Source organism: Fistularia commersonii, chromosome 36 (assembly GCF_037954325.1).
Source record: "Fistularia commersonii isolate RoL2024-O1a breed Wild chromosome 36, RoL_Fcom_v1.0, whole genome shotgun sequence".
Classification (NCBI taxonomy): Eukaryota; Metazoa; Chordata; class Actinopteri; order Syngnathiformes; family Fistulariidae; genus Fistularia; species Fistularia commersonii.
In genome coordinates this window covers 2,016,429-2,035,000 of record NC_141319.1, presented here as the reverse complement: position 1 = coordinate 2,035,000, position 18,572 = coordinate 2,016,429, and the positions used below count along the sequence as shown (strand labels likewise).

At 40.3% G+C, this 18,572-nt stretch overlaps 1 protein-coding gene across 1 annotated transcript in view; it reads right to left on the bottom strand.

Moving 5' to 3' along the window:
* The window catches only part of galnt14 (UDP-N-acetyl-alpha-D-galactosamine:polypeptide N-acetylgalactosaminyltransferase 14 (GalNAc-T14)), a 105,912-nt gene that overhangs the window by 7,439 nt on the left and 79,901 nt on the right, over positions 1–18,572 (bottom strand). Inside the window, exons 6-13 of the mRNA XM_086143039.1 lie at positions 17,400–17,521; positions 13,959–14,046; positions 12,690–12,774; positions 7,948–8,051; positions 6,486–6,612; positions 2,383–2,475; positions 1,244–1,327; positions 169–313 (exon numbers count right to left, since the gene is read on the bottom strand). Coding sequence (XP_085999165.1) covers positions 169–313; positions 1,244–1,327; positions 2,383–2,475; positions 6,486–6,612; positions 7,948–8,051; positions 12,690–12,774; positions 13,959–14,046; positions 17,400–17,521 — 848 coding nt within the window. The remainder of the gene's footprint in view (positions 1–168; positions 314–1,243; positions 1,328–2,382; positions 2,476–6,485; positions 6,613–7,947; positions 8,052–12,689; positions 12,775–13,958; positions 14,047–17,399; positions 17,522–18,572) is intronic.

Genomic DNA, 18,572 nt, shown 5'->3' with positions numbered 1-18,572 from the left:
TGGTCTACAATGGATGGATGGACTGATGGATACATGGACTTCAAGGCCAGATATTTGGGTTTTTGGCTCAAATCCTTGCACTTTCTTGCTTACATCGACCTCATATTTAATATTCATTTTGTGCTTTTTTGATGGGGTTTCATCCCCACCCTGTTTGTTCACACTGACCTGGGTGGCGGTGGGCAGTCCTTCAGTAGTGCTGCAGGGGGTGAGCGTGAGCAGCGGCGCCTCCTGGCCCTCTCCCTTCCGGGTCTCCAGGCAGTTGTGCCGTTGCCGTATCAGACCGGGCCGGGACTCAGAGTCGTCGGGGACCCTGACGTAGGGACGGGGTCCGTTATTCCGGCGGCCATTAAGGTTAAAGTGAGCCATTAATGTATATTCCCTTCCGATGAGGGGATTTTCATGAGCTGCATCCAGATATCTGCGTTAATTTGACAGTGATTTATCAGCGTTTCCAAAAAAAAATAAAAAATGCAGTTAATGACAAACCGACTGAAACTCATTATCGGAGAAACTTTCCTCCGATGAACCAGAGCCGTCCAAGGTGCCGTGAGCCGGGGCTGCAGCCCCCGCACCGTTAATTCAATCTGCTATCTCTCCTTTAGTTTCAATAATCCGGTAAAGGTTATTCTGGGGATTCAGGGTCAGGACCCCCCCCCCCCCCACACACACACACATACACACACACACTCAACATAGAAACCCAGAGCAACTCTGTTAATTCTAGGGGATTAAAAAAACCTGCTGGGCATTTGAATATGTCGGTGCAGTCTGTGTGTGTGTGTGTATGTATGATGAAAGCTCTATGATTTGATGAGAAAATGCATCACTTCTTGCATCATTTCTAGATATTTTCCTATTTATGTTGATGCAGCTTCTTGCAAAGTTCCTCTTCACATATTAGGAGCGGCTGCGGCTCAGTTGCAGCATCCTTCAAATCATAAGGTTGTTGGTTTGGTTCCCCGTGCCTCCTGTCTGCATGACAAAGTGTCCTCAGGTGAGACGTTTTGCGTTTCGCAGCTCAGCTCACATTGGAGCGTGGGTGTGTATGTTGGTCTGTGTTTGTGTGTGTGTGTGTATGCATGAATCCAATCCAGTGCAAAACCCTTTGAAAGCAGAAGACGGTAAAAAGCACTATGAAAGATGATGATTTTCCTATAACGCTATAGTAAATGTAGAATAAACATAATAAAGTCCATTTAGTGATTTAAATATTCAGTTTGGTTCAAACACACTTCCTTACTTGAGCTCTGGATAAACGTTGTCCAGGTACCACTTGAAGGATTTGCACTTGAGCTTCTTGCGGAGTTCAACTCTGCCTCGGATACTGGAGACACACACACACACACACACACACAGACACACACCATCAGATACTTATACTAATGCCTTACATTAGTAAACTGACAGTAAAGAGAAATACAAAAGATAAATCACATATTAACATAACCCAAAATGTAAAAACTATATTTTAATCAAGGTTCCAGTATATTTCTACATTTTTTATTTCACTGATTTGGTAACTACTTTATTTCTAATGCTTTTTGAAAAGTTATATGAATGAATTTTCGATCTTTTGAGCCTGCTTTTTTCATACCAATCTGTAGAGCTTTTCATTTTCATATTGTTGTAATTTTGCTGGTTTGTATGTATTTTTCGAACAGACTTCCTGAAAATAACATTGTAGCTGATTTTCGGGGAATTGATTCATTTTCCTTTATGAAAGCCTCTCCGGATTGAGATTCAATTGTGTGATTTTTTTTTTAAATATTAAGATTTGAAGACTTATTTCCAGAATGTCTCAGAAAAATCCATGTGACCATTTGAATCTAACAAGACTTCCATTGAAAATCAAATATTTTTTTATCACTTTCTAATTAATGACTCGATTTTCCAGCTCAAAAAACATTGTTTGGCGGCACCTGAGGGCCTTCAGTTTCTCCAAGCGAACATCAATACCTGATCCTAAAACACATTCACAATCCCGACCACTGAAACCTGACAAGATGAACTTTTGCGGTGCTGTTCAATCAACCAGACCTATCCTTTGCTTGAAAGCAAGTTTTTAAACTAGTTGTATACTTTCCCGAAAATCAAAAGCGCGACCGGGAGATCAATTTTGGAACAGAATGAAATGCATTTCCTGCCGGCTGAGAGTGTGAGGTCATGACGGAAATGACAGATGGACACAAAAAAAACAAGCTGAGGCGTCTGTTGATGGCGAAAAGGTAGATAAAAATACCCGTGGCATTTCAGATCCTCTGAGGAAGACAGTGTGAGATGGAAGAAAAGCTGGTTAGTGATATGTGTGTTTCTTTGTGTGTGTGTGTGTGTGTGTGTGTGTGTGTGTGTATGTGTGTGTGTGTGTGTGTGTGCTCTTACTCTCCATATGATTTTCCTCGGGCCGCAGGACGGGCAGAGTAGTAGAAGAGACGGAACTCGTCCATCCAAACCTCAGCAGTCCGTCGGGTGTTCCTGACACACACACACACACACACACACACAACATCAACTGTGTCGGAAGTCATCACGTGACTTGAAAACTTGAGGTCATCCTGGTCCAGTTCAAATCATGTCACTCCAAACAGTTGAATCGCATCCGATCGTTTGCAAATGGTTTCCTGCCAAAGGCCATTTCTTTCTGGCCCTGACGTAGATCGATCGGAACTGTGATTGAGTATTTTTTGGGGTCGACGTTCACCCATGTGAATCCAAGTCTCCAATTTCACTCTTGATTTACTTTTTTTAAAACACGGCAAGTGATGAGAATGTCTGCAGGTCAGGAGACACTCTGGGCATCATTATTGAACTGAACATCATTTCATATTATTTAAACTTATGGTTAAATTAACATTGAACAGACTTGATTTCTTTGAATGAACTGAGCATTAACTGGTAAATTTTGACTAACATTCGTGTGTGACATTTAGTGAGCAGCCGTGATCCCAAGCAGCTCTGTCAGAGAGTTGATCGGACCCCGACGTCGTTCATTTTGGCAAGAGCATCTCATCTGTGGAGTTTCTTTTTGACGCAAGAAATACAAGATAAGATAAAACTGCTCTTAGTTAGTCCCACAGTAACAGCAGTATATAGTATTCACAAACACACACACACATATACATATATATGAATGTATGTATGTAAATATATGAATCAGGTGGGAATCATTCAAATTGACTGGGGTTTAGTAAAGAATGCTGCCTAAAAAATAAGTGCATGCTATGTCTTATAAATATAAAATAAATGCCTTTAAAATAGAAAGAAATGATCTGATAAAATGAAAGAGCATCAGTATAGAACCAATTGACAGACAAAAATGTCTTTTTTGTCCTAAAATTTAGGAAATAGTTGAAAATAGTGCAATAGATACAAAAATATCATCACCAAAAGAGAGAGGAATAAGGAAAAATATTGCAAGAAATGAATGTCTGGAGCTGAAATAATTATATTATGAAGAATTGGTCAGAAAAAAAAGACTGAACGTCAGGATTCTGGGTGAGATTATAATCTCAATAGAAAAAATACTGTAAAAATGTTAAAAAAAAAAAAAGACCTCCACAGGCAGATTTAATGGCAGGTGTTTCAGACGCTTCTAGACCAGCGGAGCTCGGTTTTCCATCTTTCCGCCTCTGCGGTAATGAGCTATTAGCCCGGTTTCTGCGAGCCGTGAACTTCCCCGGCAAAATGACAGAAACCCTCCATTAAACTTCATTTCACACTCGAGCCGCGGAGCTTTAATAAAAGAGGACGAGAGCGGGGATATGAGCCTACAAACATAAATACATGCTTCGCATCGATTTACAATCAACACGCGCCGTAAAAAACAGCCTAATCTTTCTAATCAAATTATTAAGCTGCTCTGCTTTTGCCTCCCTTTTTTTTTCATTGTTAATCAGCATATTCATAACGTGGCGTCTCTAGCTAATTAGCTGGCGGAGCAACACGAGCCGACGGCAGCAGCTTTGTTTGGGAGATCCTACTGATCACAAACATCAGGCAAACGCAAGTCATTAGCGTCTGTATGGAGCAGATGTTGCCGCGGTAACAATCGATGTGGAGTCCAGATTAGACACTGTGAAACGCTGTAAAGTTTTCAGAATTAAAAATGAGCCAGAAATGCACTGCCCAAAAAAAGAAGGTAAATGACATAAAAAATTATGAGACACTTCCACAAAAATCTCTGATCTTCAAAGAATTCAAAAAATATATTTTAAAATTCAACATTTTTTGTTTTTAAATAAGCTGCCATTCATTTACAGACCTGACAGCAGACGCCAACATTGTTTGTAATTTAGCATGCTAACACATGGATTATCTGTGTGTTAGTAAAGAACACAAAACCTTTCTTAAAATTGAGATAGGAAGAACGAAGACACAAGAAGTAACTCATTGAAAATAGGGAGAAAATTCCAAAAATCTGAAAGAAAACAACATAAAAGAATAACAAAATTACGACAACAAAAAACAAACAAGAAGCTGCCTTGAAGAAGCTGCCTTGACGATTGAGAAAACGCTTTATGTAAAGTTTTAAGAATTAAAAATGAGCCAGAAATGCACTGCCCTAAAAAAAAGGTGAAATTACATAAAAAATGACGAAACACCTCCACAAAAATCTCTAATCTTCAAAAAATAAATTCTAAAATGTATTTATTTATTTTTTTAAACATGCTGCCATTAATTTACAGACCTGACAGCAGATGCTAACATTGTTTTAAATTTAGCATGCTAACACATGGATTACCTGCGTGTGGGCACAGAACAAAAAACCTTTCTTAAAATTGAGAAAAAAAAACATAAAAGAATTTAAAAAATTACGACAACAAAAAACAAACAAGAAGTAGCCTTGAACGAAGACCTCAAGACCTGACGACTTTTAAATTTCTCTGTTAACAAACGTGCTGACCGCAGTTAAACACCCGCCACTCCTGTGAGTTTACACGGAGAAACAGGTGGCACGCCGCGGTTCCACCTCGACGTTGACGCGTGCCGGATGTTGTAATCTGACTGGAAGTGGCTGCTCCATTGTTGCTGTGATTAATCTATTTATACGACGGCTGCCCGAGTACATTAGTCCTGTTAATGGATTATTGGGCTGCCTGTAAACATCTCGCCGCTGCTGTTTGAAAGGGCCAGAGAACAGAATACAGCTTATGCTAATAGGATAATGTTGTAGTGGCGGCTCAGAGGCTGGCAGGCAGCTGTAAATCCACTGTAACAATGACGGTGTTCGGCGCCGGCGACTCGCAGCTCGGGAGGAAAAGCGTGGTGAGTCAGTCAGTGGTGTGAAGTTAGATTAATGCCTGAGAGGAAACGTATAAGTAAACACAAGGGGATTTGCCGGTGAAGCAATGACTAACATACTGTATAGATGGGATGTCAGTGGAATTTTTATTTAAAATGATTAAAAAGTTTGATAATACCTATAATGGACCAAAATAGATATAGTGAAACCACCTGCAGACATCCAAGAAATGACCCCAAATTAGTTCGGGGTTATTTCACGACCATGAAGAAACTACTAGCATAAAAGTAAGCATTAAACAAAAAAAAAATGATAATACAAGAAGACTAGAAAATTGTCAAGAAACTATAGGAAAATCAGGTGACATCGCCTTAGAACAGGGGTCTCAGACTCGCAGCCAGCGCGCCAATTGCGACCCTCAGGAGAGTATTTTGTGGCCTCCTTTCTGAAATCAAATCTTCGTGTTACTGCAGCCGCACCTTTTTTCTGACATGCATCTGGGGGCTTTATACAATGGGTTTAAAAAAAATTACAAGGAAAACATGAAAAGTAACTTTGCAATGTACTCTGCTTCAAAATTTGAAAAGAAAATTATTTTTTGATGAAAAAATATCTAGTTCTAAGGCAATTCATGCTACCAATCCATTTTCTGATAAATTCTAGTTTAAATTTAAGTTTCAATTTAAACTAGTTTAAATAAGTGCCAAAATTTTCCCTTTTAACTCAACACTATTTTTAGGGTGTAATTTCATCAATTCTTTTTTAATATTCATTTTGAATATTAATTCATCATGTATTTTTTTAGAGGAACAGTTCATGACATATAAAGAGTTTTATAATTTACCTATTTACCTCCTTTACACCAAAACAAAGGAAAAATTGGACTTAGTCTAACTTCTAGGTAAGGATTTTACTGCACCCTTGACACAAAATTAGGTTGTATGTGGCCAAAAAGAAGTTTACCACCCCTGCATTAAACCAAAAAAAAAAATATATATATATATAAGACAAAGACGACTATAAAATTGCCAAGAAACGAAAAGAAAGGAAAACAAAATGTATATAAAAAAAAATCCTTCACTGGTTGATTAAGCTTTGACAATAAAACTAAAAGCACTTAAAACTTAAAATAACCTGAAAAGGCAGAAATCATTACATTTTCACATAAAAATAACAAAAATTGAACAACAAAACAAACCTGTAAGAAAAAAACGTGTGCTTCGGCGTACGGGGAGAAACCTACTTGATGTAGGTGTTGGCGTTGCCCTCGGGGAAAACGTACGGGTGCTTCTTCCTGAACACGTGTCCGACTCGGCTGCAGGGCAGGATCTCCAGGCTGCCCCCGCACTGCCACACCCGAAAGGAGATCTCTGCGCAAACACACAACCACGTAACACAACCTTGGTGACGACGGACGGCCGGGGAGCGTTCCATCTTGTCGTTTGAAACAACAGAATCCCAACGATATCACAATCGGATAAAACGCACAAACAGCTCCGTCACTCTGACAACTTCGGTGCCGCTTTTGGAGAAAAAATGAGAAAACTCTGAGGCAGGTGAAGTGTTTCCTGAAGCTCCATGGCAACAAGCTAGCCAAGCGCCGCTCTGGCAATGTGTGTTGTGGATTGAATATGGCGGTGAAAGAACGGGCCCGATGGGTAATTGAAGTAACTGTACCAAAAACTACATTTTAAAATAATCATCGTATAATAGCGAGTCACGTGTTTATGTCGATGCTTGTTTTCTGAGGATTTTGGGGTTACTTGGAATAATGTGACAGTGTTTTGGGGTGCGATGGAGTCTGTTCTTTTTTACCTGGAATTGAGCGTGAACAGTTAGTTGTATTGCAGGCTCGAAAAAGCTTTTGCTCATTAAAACAGACGTTTCACCGTCACCCGGGTGCTTCCCTGACTAAAAACGTTACAGTATAGTTCTTTGACTACGTACAAACATTATTCATCATTTTAATGGTTTTCGGATAGTTATATTCCTCTCAGTGTCACAGAGGCTGTTGTTTATTAAAGCTTTGTCCTTGTTTTCCATCCTGCCAAGTGGCAAAGTGGGTCAAACCTCCCTGAATATTTGATGAACTGCTTGACGGACGGATTCATTTGTTTGATTCTGAGTGTGTCTGTGTGTGTGTGTGTGTGCGTGTGTGTGTGTTGTCTTGTAATTCACACAGCAACCATCTGAGAGAAGACAGTTTTCCCCCCAAAGAACAAGATGGTGGAGTTTAAGAAGGATGTGCAGAGACGGTTTGATGAGGAACAACGAGCGAAACACCGGCAAGAAGAAAGAAATTGACACACAACCTGACAGCCTGACAGCAACATGACGGAGAGCAAAGCACAGCGTGTGTGTGTGTGTGTGTGTGTGCGTGTGTGTGTGTGTGTGTGTGTGTGTGTGTGTCAGAGTCAAATCTGCACCACAGTCAGTTTAACAACTTCACCACAGCCAGAAGTTCCTTGAATTGCAAGAACTTGAGTTGGAACTTCACAATATTACATGAAGGATAAAATGTCATAAAAAAGCCAAATGAATATGGATATTTCACCCACTCGAAAATCTGTTTTAACACAAAAAATTCAAATTACAGTCACATCAGCAAAATTTGATTTGATATTTGGAAAAAAAAATATGTTGAAAAACCTGCTGTAAAGAAATAACTAAGGGTATGAAAATATCTACTGAGTTATGAAACTCACCGAAGTTCTCTCCGCCCCAGATGTCCATGTCCGTGTCGTACTTCCCCAGGTGGTTGAACCATGAACTGTCAATCACAAAAAGCCCACCTGCAATGATGGGTGTCCTGCAGTGGAGACACACACACACACACACACACACACACACACACACACACACACACACACATTTGATTAAAATTCAGTGATTGTTGAAACAGGAAGTGAAACGGCTTCCCAGCCCAATGTTCAAAAATAACTTGAGTTCAATGCTGTACTCAATGCTATTGCTAATTTAATGCATAACTATCGCAATAGCATTAAAAATGAAGCCTGACACAGGTACAATGTTATTGATAAATTGAGTTAATGTGTTGGTCATGTAAAAATAATGGAAAATAATTCCCCTCATATTTTGTTGGAAAAAACATAAAAATATAAAAGAATAGAAATAATCAATAAAAAATGAAAACCTAATTTACACTTAGACCTAATTTAAAAAAAATGACAAAACATCAGGCTCCAGCACCCCGAGACCATGTCTACAGGAAAAATGTTATAGATAATGAATAACTGAACATCTTTTTTTGCGGCTATTTTATCACTAAATCATCACAATTTGTTAAAAGTCGAAAAATATTTGACTATCTGACAAAGTCCATCTCTTTCCTGCCTGATGCTCTGATAGTTTTAGGCAGCGATGTGATTCTGTCCGCCGACCGAAGGAGTGACAATGCACATTTTGACAAAGAAGCTAAGCGAACAAAGGAAAATTGATGAGAAGCCTTGAAGTTATTGTGTGTCACAATCACATACACACACACACACACACACACACACACACATCCATCTTTGAGCAGTCATTTTCTCCCATCATTCATTCGCGGCTGGTAGGCCTGATTAAGAAACCCTACCCCTTTATTATTTTGGTTTTTGGTCTCGCCTGTGTGCGTCAATCCCAGCGGGCAGCAATAATCCACTTTTGTGAAAATTGTAGTGAATGGAGCATCCGGGTCAGCAGGGTGCGATGAAGCACGCCCAGGTAAACATGTAAAACTCACACACACACACGCAATTCAAACAATGAGGGGAAGAAAACTAATTTTAATCTGTTTTGTTTTGTTTTGTCGTACGAAAAAATTAAATAACACCCACACTCAACATTGTGCATTATCTTGAGGTTTTCTACAGTATTGGTTGTGTGTGTGTGTGTGTGTGTGTGTGTGTGTGTGTGTCTGTCTCACTACCGAGGTCGCAATCAGTATGTGTTTCTGTGCAGCAGAAACAGGAAATATTAAAAAAAAAACAGATGTATGTTACGCTGGTTTCCTGGAGTGTTGGGGTCGTCGCTACAACGATTTCACACGTTGGTCTAAGTCTTCGGCTGAAGCGGCAGATATGCTTTACATGGGAAAATAGTTGTCGGAAATATGAGAAGTTTAGCTTTCCGCCTGTTCCTCGTCTGAAACTAAAGAAAGACCAGCTCGATGCCGTTTAGTAACAGAAATATCAAATTGTATTTTTTATTATTTTGAAAAACTGCCATCCTTTCATCCTCCCCGTGGATCCAGTTTAAAGCTGCTGTGCTGCCTGAACACTGAAGATTAACCGCACGCGCGCACACACACACACACACACACACACACACACACACACACACACGTACACACAAAAACACACACTCACACACACCATATTTAGCAGCAATTAAAACTCTCCACTCGAGCTTGAAAAAGGAAAGCAGCGGCGGCTGCTAAGCGGCCCGTCACACATCTTTAACGCTTTCCGATGCTTTTATTATTAAACTTCCACTTCATCCAGCGCTGCCTTTTAACCCTTTGCCTGCTGGAGTCCAAACATGTTCCCCTTATCTTCTCAGATGGGGCGGAAAGTGCTTGGACTTTCATTTTTAAAACTTGAGTTAAAATATAACAAATTCATGAAGGTTTCAGCTCAGTGGCAAAGTTCAACTTCATTTTATTTGAATATATATGTGTGTGTGTGTGTGTGTGTGTGTGTGTGTGTTGTGTTTGAACACAGCAGTGTTCCTGTCATTTAAATTCAAAACATCAACTTATTTATTCCTGATTTTCTATTGTTTTCCCTTGTTTAGTTTGATTGCTGCTGTTTTTTCTTTAATCAGCTTATTATGAGGAGTGAGTCAATTTGTGTGTGCGCGTGTTCGAATGTGTGCATGTGTAACATCGAGGACGCAACACAGGAGACTTTTTGCCTGATTTTGAGCACAATTCCCGAAAGCTGAGACGTAACCGTTGAGTCAGTGCACGTTGACTTGTCTCAGTCGAGTATTGTGTGCTGATTGCTGACCCCTAATGCAAACGCCAGTGGCAACAACCAATGAAAAAGAGAAAGCAGGACGCCGAAATACCGTCAAAAGAACAGGATGGGAATTGGAGGGGAAACCAAGCGAAAAGTAGACTGCGCTAGCGGTACGCCAACGGTACGGCTGCTTTGGACCGTAAATTCCCTGCAGCAAGTGGTAAAGACCTCAGAGAGGATCCCCAGAACCCCGCTGCCTTCTCTGCAGAGCATCTCCCGCCGCTGAGAGCCACCTCCATCTACCCCCGACATGGCTGTTCCGGCCGGGGATACAAGAGTGTGAAGGACGTCACAACTGAAGAACTCATTCTACCCAACATTAGACTCCAGAACAAGTGACGGGAGTCAATAACCATGTTCTACCTCAGGGCTATTAGATGCACCTGACTGTTCGCTTCTCTGCACAGCCAGTGCTGCACTCAACTGTTCATTTAACTTCTCGGCGATCCGGGTTCTTCTCGAACTCTTATCGTGCCAACTGGATGTGAATTTCTTCCATGGAGACATCTCACTTCCCATCATAGAAGCTTCTTCGGGTGTTGAAAAAGCCTCTTAGATGAGAGTCAAGTTGCCACAAAAAGATTCATTCGACAAGAACTAAACTGTTTAAGTATTTGCACACAACTTGCACTTTGTGACTCAACTCAACTTTGAAGATGCCGGTTTGCACTTTTTCTTACAACTTGCACATCCTCTTATTACTGTTTATATTTCTGTGCAATGTTTAGATCTCGTTGCAATAATTATTTATACCGTATTTTCCGCACTATAAGAAGCACCTAAAAGCCTTTAATCTTCTCAAAAACCGACTGTGCGCCTTATATATGGATCAGTCTTCTTCTTCTTCTTATTTCGTCTTTTCCTGTCAGGGGTCGCCACAGCGAGCTAACTTTCTCCATCTAACCCTATTCTCTGTATCTTCCTCTCTCACACCAACTACCTTCATATCCTCTATCACTACGTCCATAAATCTTCTCTTTGGCCTTATATATGGATTAATACTGAGCCGCAAGAGGTCTCGCAACTACGGGAAGCAGCCGCCGACTCCATTTTCTCCCACAGAAGAAGTAGCACGCGGTGCTTGCTGGGATATATGACTGCATGAAGCACGCGTTGCCAGAGTAGCATCGGTAAAAACGGTAACAGGGAATTCCAGTCCCACACCACTTGTGTGTGTATAAAGACCCCAAAACGGTACCTTTCAAGAGACACGCTTATGACACTGAGTTTAAACACAAGGCGATCAGTCACGCAGTAGAACAGGGGAATAGAGCAGCAGCGAGAGAATTCAACATTAATGAATCAATGGTAGGGAAGTGGAGGAAGCAACAAGATGACCTGCGCCGAGTAAAGAAGACTTAACAAAGTTTCCGAGGGAACAAAGCGAGATGGCTACGGTTAGAAGACAAACTTGAACAGTGAGTTGTTGAACAGAAAGCAGCAGGTAGAAGCGTCTCTACAGTCACTATTCTAATGAAGGCAACAGCGCTAGCGAGCGACATGAATATCAATTAATTTAGAGGTGATCCTTCTTGTTGCCTTTATTTTAAGAAACGCTTTGAACTGTGACAAATGGAGTTGGAAATACATTGTTTTCAACATGCGGCGCAAATACCGGTAAGAGCTACCGCTACGTATGTCACCGTATTGTGAATGCACTAACTTGTTTTGGGAGTGAATGTAGTTGTAAGAACGTTGGTTTGTATTCTATTAATAAAGTTTGACTGACTTATCTGACTGTTTTGTTGACATTTCCTTTAGCGCAGTTCTATTTTGTGGATGCATAACACAACCCCAGACACGTCTGTGGCTTCTATTATATGTGCCTTATAATGCGATGCGCCTAATATATGATTTTTTTTTCTTAAAATAGGCCACTCATTGAAGGTGTGTCTTATAATACTGTGCGGAAAATAGGATAATTATTTTCAAATTTTTTTACTACATATCTTGCTTCACTGTCACCTACAAAATAAGAAATCAAATGCACAGGGAAAACATTCCCAGACCGTACATATGATAATTAACATTTGAATCTTGGATGGAAGAAAGAGCAGAGTGCTGCGCAAAACAGGGCAGCATTAGTCGCCTATGTTTGTTTACCCTCTGAAGTGTCGCTCTCGTTGAAAGCGCTGCTTCAAGTTGGTTTGACAAAATCATTCGGTCAGTTCGGTCCTCATCGGACTCAGACTGACCCAGACTTTTTTAGCCGTCTTGAAAAAATTCAGTGTGGTCAGTGTGAACCCAGCCTTTCCAACGCCAGCGACCACTGGGAATATTGTGTAGCAAGTTAGCGTTAGTTTGAGTTTGAGCTAGTGTGTGATTGAGAGAGACTGTGCGTGTGTGTGTGTGTGTGTGTGTGTGTGTGTGTGTGTGTGTGTGTGTGTGTGTGTGTGTGTGTGTGTTTGTGCATGTCAGCGTGTTACTTGATGGGCAGCGTGGGATCAGTACGGAGTGCTTTCTCCTGGGTTGTCAGCTGCTCCCACTTGAAGTGGAGACTCCAGTCAAAACCTGCAAAAGAAAAACACTTGCTATCAACCCAATCTATCTATCTATCTATCTATCTATCTATCTATCTATCTATCTATCTATCTATCTATCTATCTATCTATCTATCTATCTATCTATCTATCTATCTATCTATCTATCTATCTATCTATCTATCTATCTATCTATCTATCTATCTATCTATCTATCACATACTTGAAACATCATTTGTCTTTTCTGTCCCAACTGATGTTCTCATATTGTGACAAAATGTTTCATTACGCAAAAAAATATGCACGTGCACGCCCAGACACACATGTACAAGAAGGTCAATAAGACAATTGGATTAAAGTTTCACATGCTCATGTTTTTACTGTTTAGTTGCTACTTTTCACCCCGATTTATACTGATAATAAAACTGTGAATGTGTCGGCATGCACTTGTGAGTGAGTGTGTGTGTGTGTGTGTGTGTGTGTGTGTGTGTGTGTGCGCGTGCGTTTGCTGTGTTAGCAGTAGAGCAGGCTGAGGAGTTGCTGCCACAGCACTTCCAACGCCTACCACTGTGTTTGTGTGTATGTGTGCATGTGTGTTTCCATGTGTGTGTGTGTGTTAGTAGATCAATGAAAGTCCATCTTACATGGTCTTTTATATTTTCTGAGCAGCAGTTTCGTCGATAATTAAAATGTCATTTTTTTTGTCAAACTCAGCCTGTAAATGCGTGCGTATGCACGTGCACGCACACGTGTGTGTGTGTGTGTGACTGTGTGGTTATGTCTGCATGTGTCATGGTGATTACAGACATTGACTGCTGGGTTGTTGGGAGAAGACCAGCTGATGGAGGGAAAAGAGGCTCAAGGAAGGCAGCTTGTGTTGTATTGTGTTTGATATTATAAAAAATGTTGCGTTACCCAACATTTTATGGTATAATATTGAATTGTGTTGACTATTTTGTATTATATTGTGTGTTTTGTAGTATATATTGCGGTTGCGCAGTATGTCTTGCAAATTATGTATTCCTGTGGTGTATTGTGTTCAAAAATGTGTTTGTATTGTTTTACATAATGCGCATGATGTGGAAAAATTAGGTTCTGTGTTGCATAATGTTTATTGTTTAGTTGCATTTTGTGCATTTTGTTGTGTTTTGTGGAAACACATACACACACTATACACACAAGCATGTGTCATAGAGTGAGGAAGGGGTTTCTCACCTCCTCTCAGGTCAGCTGAAGCTGCCACGTAAGCAAATGTATCCATGTTGATGATGTCGATGACGGGGCTCACGACCCGCGTCACGTCCTGGACAGACACGCACACACACACACACAAACAAACAAAAAAAACACACACACACACACACACACACACAAACAGGGGGGTTGGAAGTCAAACATCAGGATAACAGTAGTATCTCTGTATATTCTAATCAATCCAACCTTTTATTTTATTATTTATAAAATATTTAAGATAATGATTATGCTTATTGGATCAATCAAGTGATCAGGAAATAAGAACTTTTTTTTCCTTTAATTTTTGCAATTTATTTAAAGTACCAGACCTCAGTTTTTTCAGCTAAGCCACTTCTCTTCATTCTAATCCTCTTTTTGTAAAACAATGAAAGGGAAAATCCTCCAAAAGAATATTGATAATAACAATCGATAATGTGGGATAGTATGTGACATTAATTAAAAAAAACCTATAAATCACCTCGAAAGTATCCTAGAAATCAGCAATAGTTCACCCCGGAACACCCAAACATTAATTATTGATTGCTGGATATGTGAAAACAAAGTAATTAATAGTAGAATGAAAAAAGCAACAAAAGAATCAGAAGAATTTAGTAATTATGATGAGAAAAGAAGGGTTTCGTGTGTTTTTGTGTGTGTGTGTGTGTGTGTGTGTGTGTGTGTGTGTGTGTGTGTGTGTGTGTGCGCACGCATGCATTCCTCGTATTAAATCTGTTGAGATGGTGTGAAAAAAAAAGTGAAGAGAGCAACAAGAGAGGAAGGATGAGAGGAAGTTTTTAGATGAGGATGGGATGATCGCGCGAGGAAGAGAAGGGAAGATGAAAGAAAGCATGACCAGAGGGTTGGATAAGGGAGACGCTCTTATCAGCAGTTTTTTCCTTTCACACACACAGCTGCACACAATCCTGCACGCGCACAAACACACACACCGATGACAGGTCAGCTAATGCCTGCATCATAACGGCTAATGCTAACGTGTCACAATTGCAAGATCCTTCAGGAAGTCTTAGTCTGTGATTTTAATGTGAGGATCTCCGATGCAAACGTTCTGTTAGCATCTCGTCAGAAGCCAGAAAATTGTTCCTTTTCGCGATCTTGAAGGCACAAATAAGAACAAATATACGTTTGGCCTATATTTGGCCATGGAGGCCATTGTGAATTTGTCACGAAGCTACCGCCATCTTTTGTGACAAACTCCCTCCTCTTAGCAGAACATTCAGGCACCTTTTTTTTTCCAAGAATTACCGAGTCTTTCCGTGTCTTTATACCCTTCACATCCTTTCATATGTTCATGCCCGTGTCCCTCCATTGATGAACAGCCATCTGTGCCGCCAGAAAAGCAGGAATGTCAACGCTGTGACCAATTTTTTGACCAATCACACAATAGTTGGCAGGCACAATAAAAGAAAATAGTTCTACCCAGATGATGTGAGGAGAACAAGCTGCCAGAACAGTGTGACGCATTTTGTTCATTCAGCCGTGTTTCTTCCAGAGGATGAAAATATCTTAATTAATGCCAGGATGTGAGATACAAAGCAAAGCACCAAAAATTTCAGGATAATTATAGCTAATACCAATACAAAGACATCTAATGCCACCTTGCTAAAAAGCATCAGGACGTCTGATACTAATGATGTTTACCGTCAGCATTACAATATGCTAATATTGTGGTGTTTAATGCTAACAAACGTTGGAATGGCCTATGTCGATGTCTAACGTAAAAATCAAGATGCAAAGAAATGAAACAATATAGTTCTGACGAATTCCAGGAATCTGATAACAATGTAAGACTGTTTAATGCTAACATCACGATGATGAACAAACCTCGGGACATGAGATACGGAACGTGAACAAGGGTCGTAACTTCTGATGCTAACTTCAGGACCTCTAACGCTCATTTACATGAATGTTAGAGAGCAAAACTAGGACACCTGATTAGACTGTAACAAAGTCCAGGGCTTCTAATCACCATTACAGTGTTTACCGCTAATGTCACAATGATGCTAATTCATATCAGAAAGTCAAAGACGAAGGAACAAAGGAACGCTGGATAGCATCATCATGATGGCTTATGGTAGCAGAGGAGAGGACGTCCAGTCCGAGTTGATTGCCGAAAACCCTAAGGGTCGTCATGAGCTGCTTTGAGACAGAAAAGATTGAAGAACACAGTTCTAAGAACTGTCCAGTTTGACTTTTGTTCTCGGAACAACCGTCCTCTGGGGAAATTGTTTTGCATTCGTACAGGCGCTAAGGGACACAGGCTACAGCACTCAACACCAGATGATCAGATGCCTTGAGCTGTTTTTATTCTCTCCCTGCGCTGCTTTGCTTATTTGGGATGAAATGTTTATCTACTGCTGTGAGCCCACAGAGGGAAAACCCTCTGTGGCGTAGCAGGAAAGAAGAGTTTAGACCTTTTCATCGGTCCATTTCTCACGGGTTTTGTCACAAATGGCAAGAAAACAGAGGACCACAATAGTTTCTAAAAGTAGTGCCCCTCAAGAAGTTATGTGGATGGCTTAGGATTCCAACCAACTACCTACATCACATGTGTCAAACTCAAAGCCGACGGGCCAAATGTGGCCTCCCACGTTATTTTATGTGGCCCGAGAGAACGTCTTAAAAGATCTTAAAATAAGTAAGTCACAGGCATGCATTGACCAGAAACTACATTTCCCACAATTCATGCCGATTATGTTTCCCGCAAAGTGACGGCATCCCGGCATTAGTGTATCCACATCAATGTGATTTTCAACACCTTGAATTGAGAAATAGGAATGATCCCTAAATGTCCAGGAAGAGAAAGTTGAAGATGGAAGGTTGTTTCAAGAAAGATGGCAATGCCAGTACATAATTGTGCTTCGAGGAGAAAAAGCGGTATATCTTTTGTGTCATGAGGCAGCGTCGGTTGTCAAAGAGTAAAATCTACGTCGGCATTTTGACACCGAACACAAAACTTCCAGAAAAACGTCAAATTGTCCAAGAATCAAAAGCCAAACTATGACGGCAGCAGAATGTGTTCACAAAATCCGCATCCAAAAACACAGCAGTGAAAGCTAGCTTTGTAGCAAAGCAACTAGTAGATATAATTTTTTTTTTACATCTATGCAAATGTATATGCAGAGTTATTTACCATAAAGGATTAGCATTTATTTTACATTACATTTGTAGCCCTTTGTGGCAACCATTATGCAGATGTGGCCCTCCGTGAAGATGAGTTTGACCCCCCTGGCCTTCGTCATACCAGTTCCTACGGAGCTTAAATGTTCAAAGAACTGAGGTCCCTGGTTCCTGCGCTGTCTGAATGCATGAAAAAAACCGCCCTTATTTTCCGGAAGAATTCCAGCAAGCGCAAAATAGCTCTTACAGTACGAAAGGGGCTTCTGTCCTGTAACTGGGTCTTACCTGTTTGATCCGGTGCAGGAGGGGCGGCAGCCAGTCCTTGTTGACCTCACAGTGACTGTCCAGGAAGGTCAGGACTCTGGACCGAGCCGCGTCGGACCCCCTCACCCTGGACCTGATCAGACCTGAGGGCCGGACAGTTCACATCAGTGCAAGGTCTGAGAAAACACTGCACGAACGCGTCCAGAGCTATACTTCAGTGCAAGAACGTATACAGGACTGTCTCGGAAAATTAGAATATTGTGATAAAGTTCTTTATCTTCTGTAATCCAATTAGAAAAACAAAAATGACTTTTTCATATTACAATATTTTGATAGGATTTTTGAGTTTTCTTAAGACGTAAGACATATCAGCGATATTAAAATAATAAAAGGCTCGAAATATTTCAGTTGATTTGTAATTAATACAGAATGTTTGACATTTTTGTTTTTGTAATTGCATTACAGAAGATAAAGAACTTTATCACAATATTCTAATTTTCGGAGACAGTCGTATTGTGTATTTATCCCATCGTACTAAGATTCCTGGTTTCATGGACTGGGTGGGGCAGTGACTTTATAAAGTTGTTTAAAACGGTTTAAATCTTCTCAAGTCTTTGGCTTTTCACTTCAATTATCGATTTATGATAGTTTCAAAGGCAATATTTGGTAAATCTGTCCAACGGTGTCAGGAAAAGGATCCTATTGAACCACCAAAACTCAATCCTGTAAACGCTCACAGAAAGTCACGCATGCACACGCATATCAACAAGAAAACATGCAGCAGGCACTCAGATACACGCACGCACAGACACACACACTCACACACACACACACACTCACACACACACATACAACATTAAGCTAACTGAGCTTCACAGCTGCTAGACTGAAATTGAAATCCTCCACTTTGCTGCTGAAATGGATTCTTTTCAGGGCAGCACATCGGATAAGACATATTTATGTATATATACGTATATATATATTTATATTCAACTTTCATGCTCACTAGACGCGGTTATCTCAAACACACATACATGAGCATCCACACTGATACATTTCCATTTTTTGAAATTCAAAACACATATTAATAAAAAAACAAACTTTACAAAAGTGTTCACCTTGGAAATATATTTTTGTATGAAGTCAGAGAAAAACAATGCGAACTTTGAATTTCAAAAATAAAAATATAAGAAA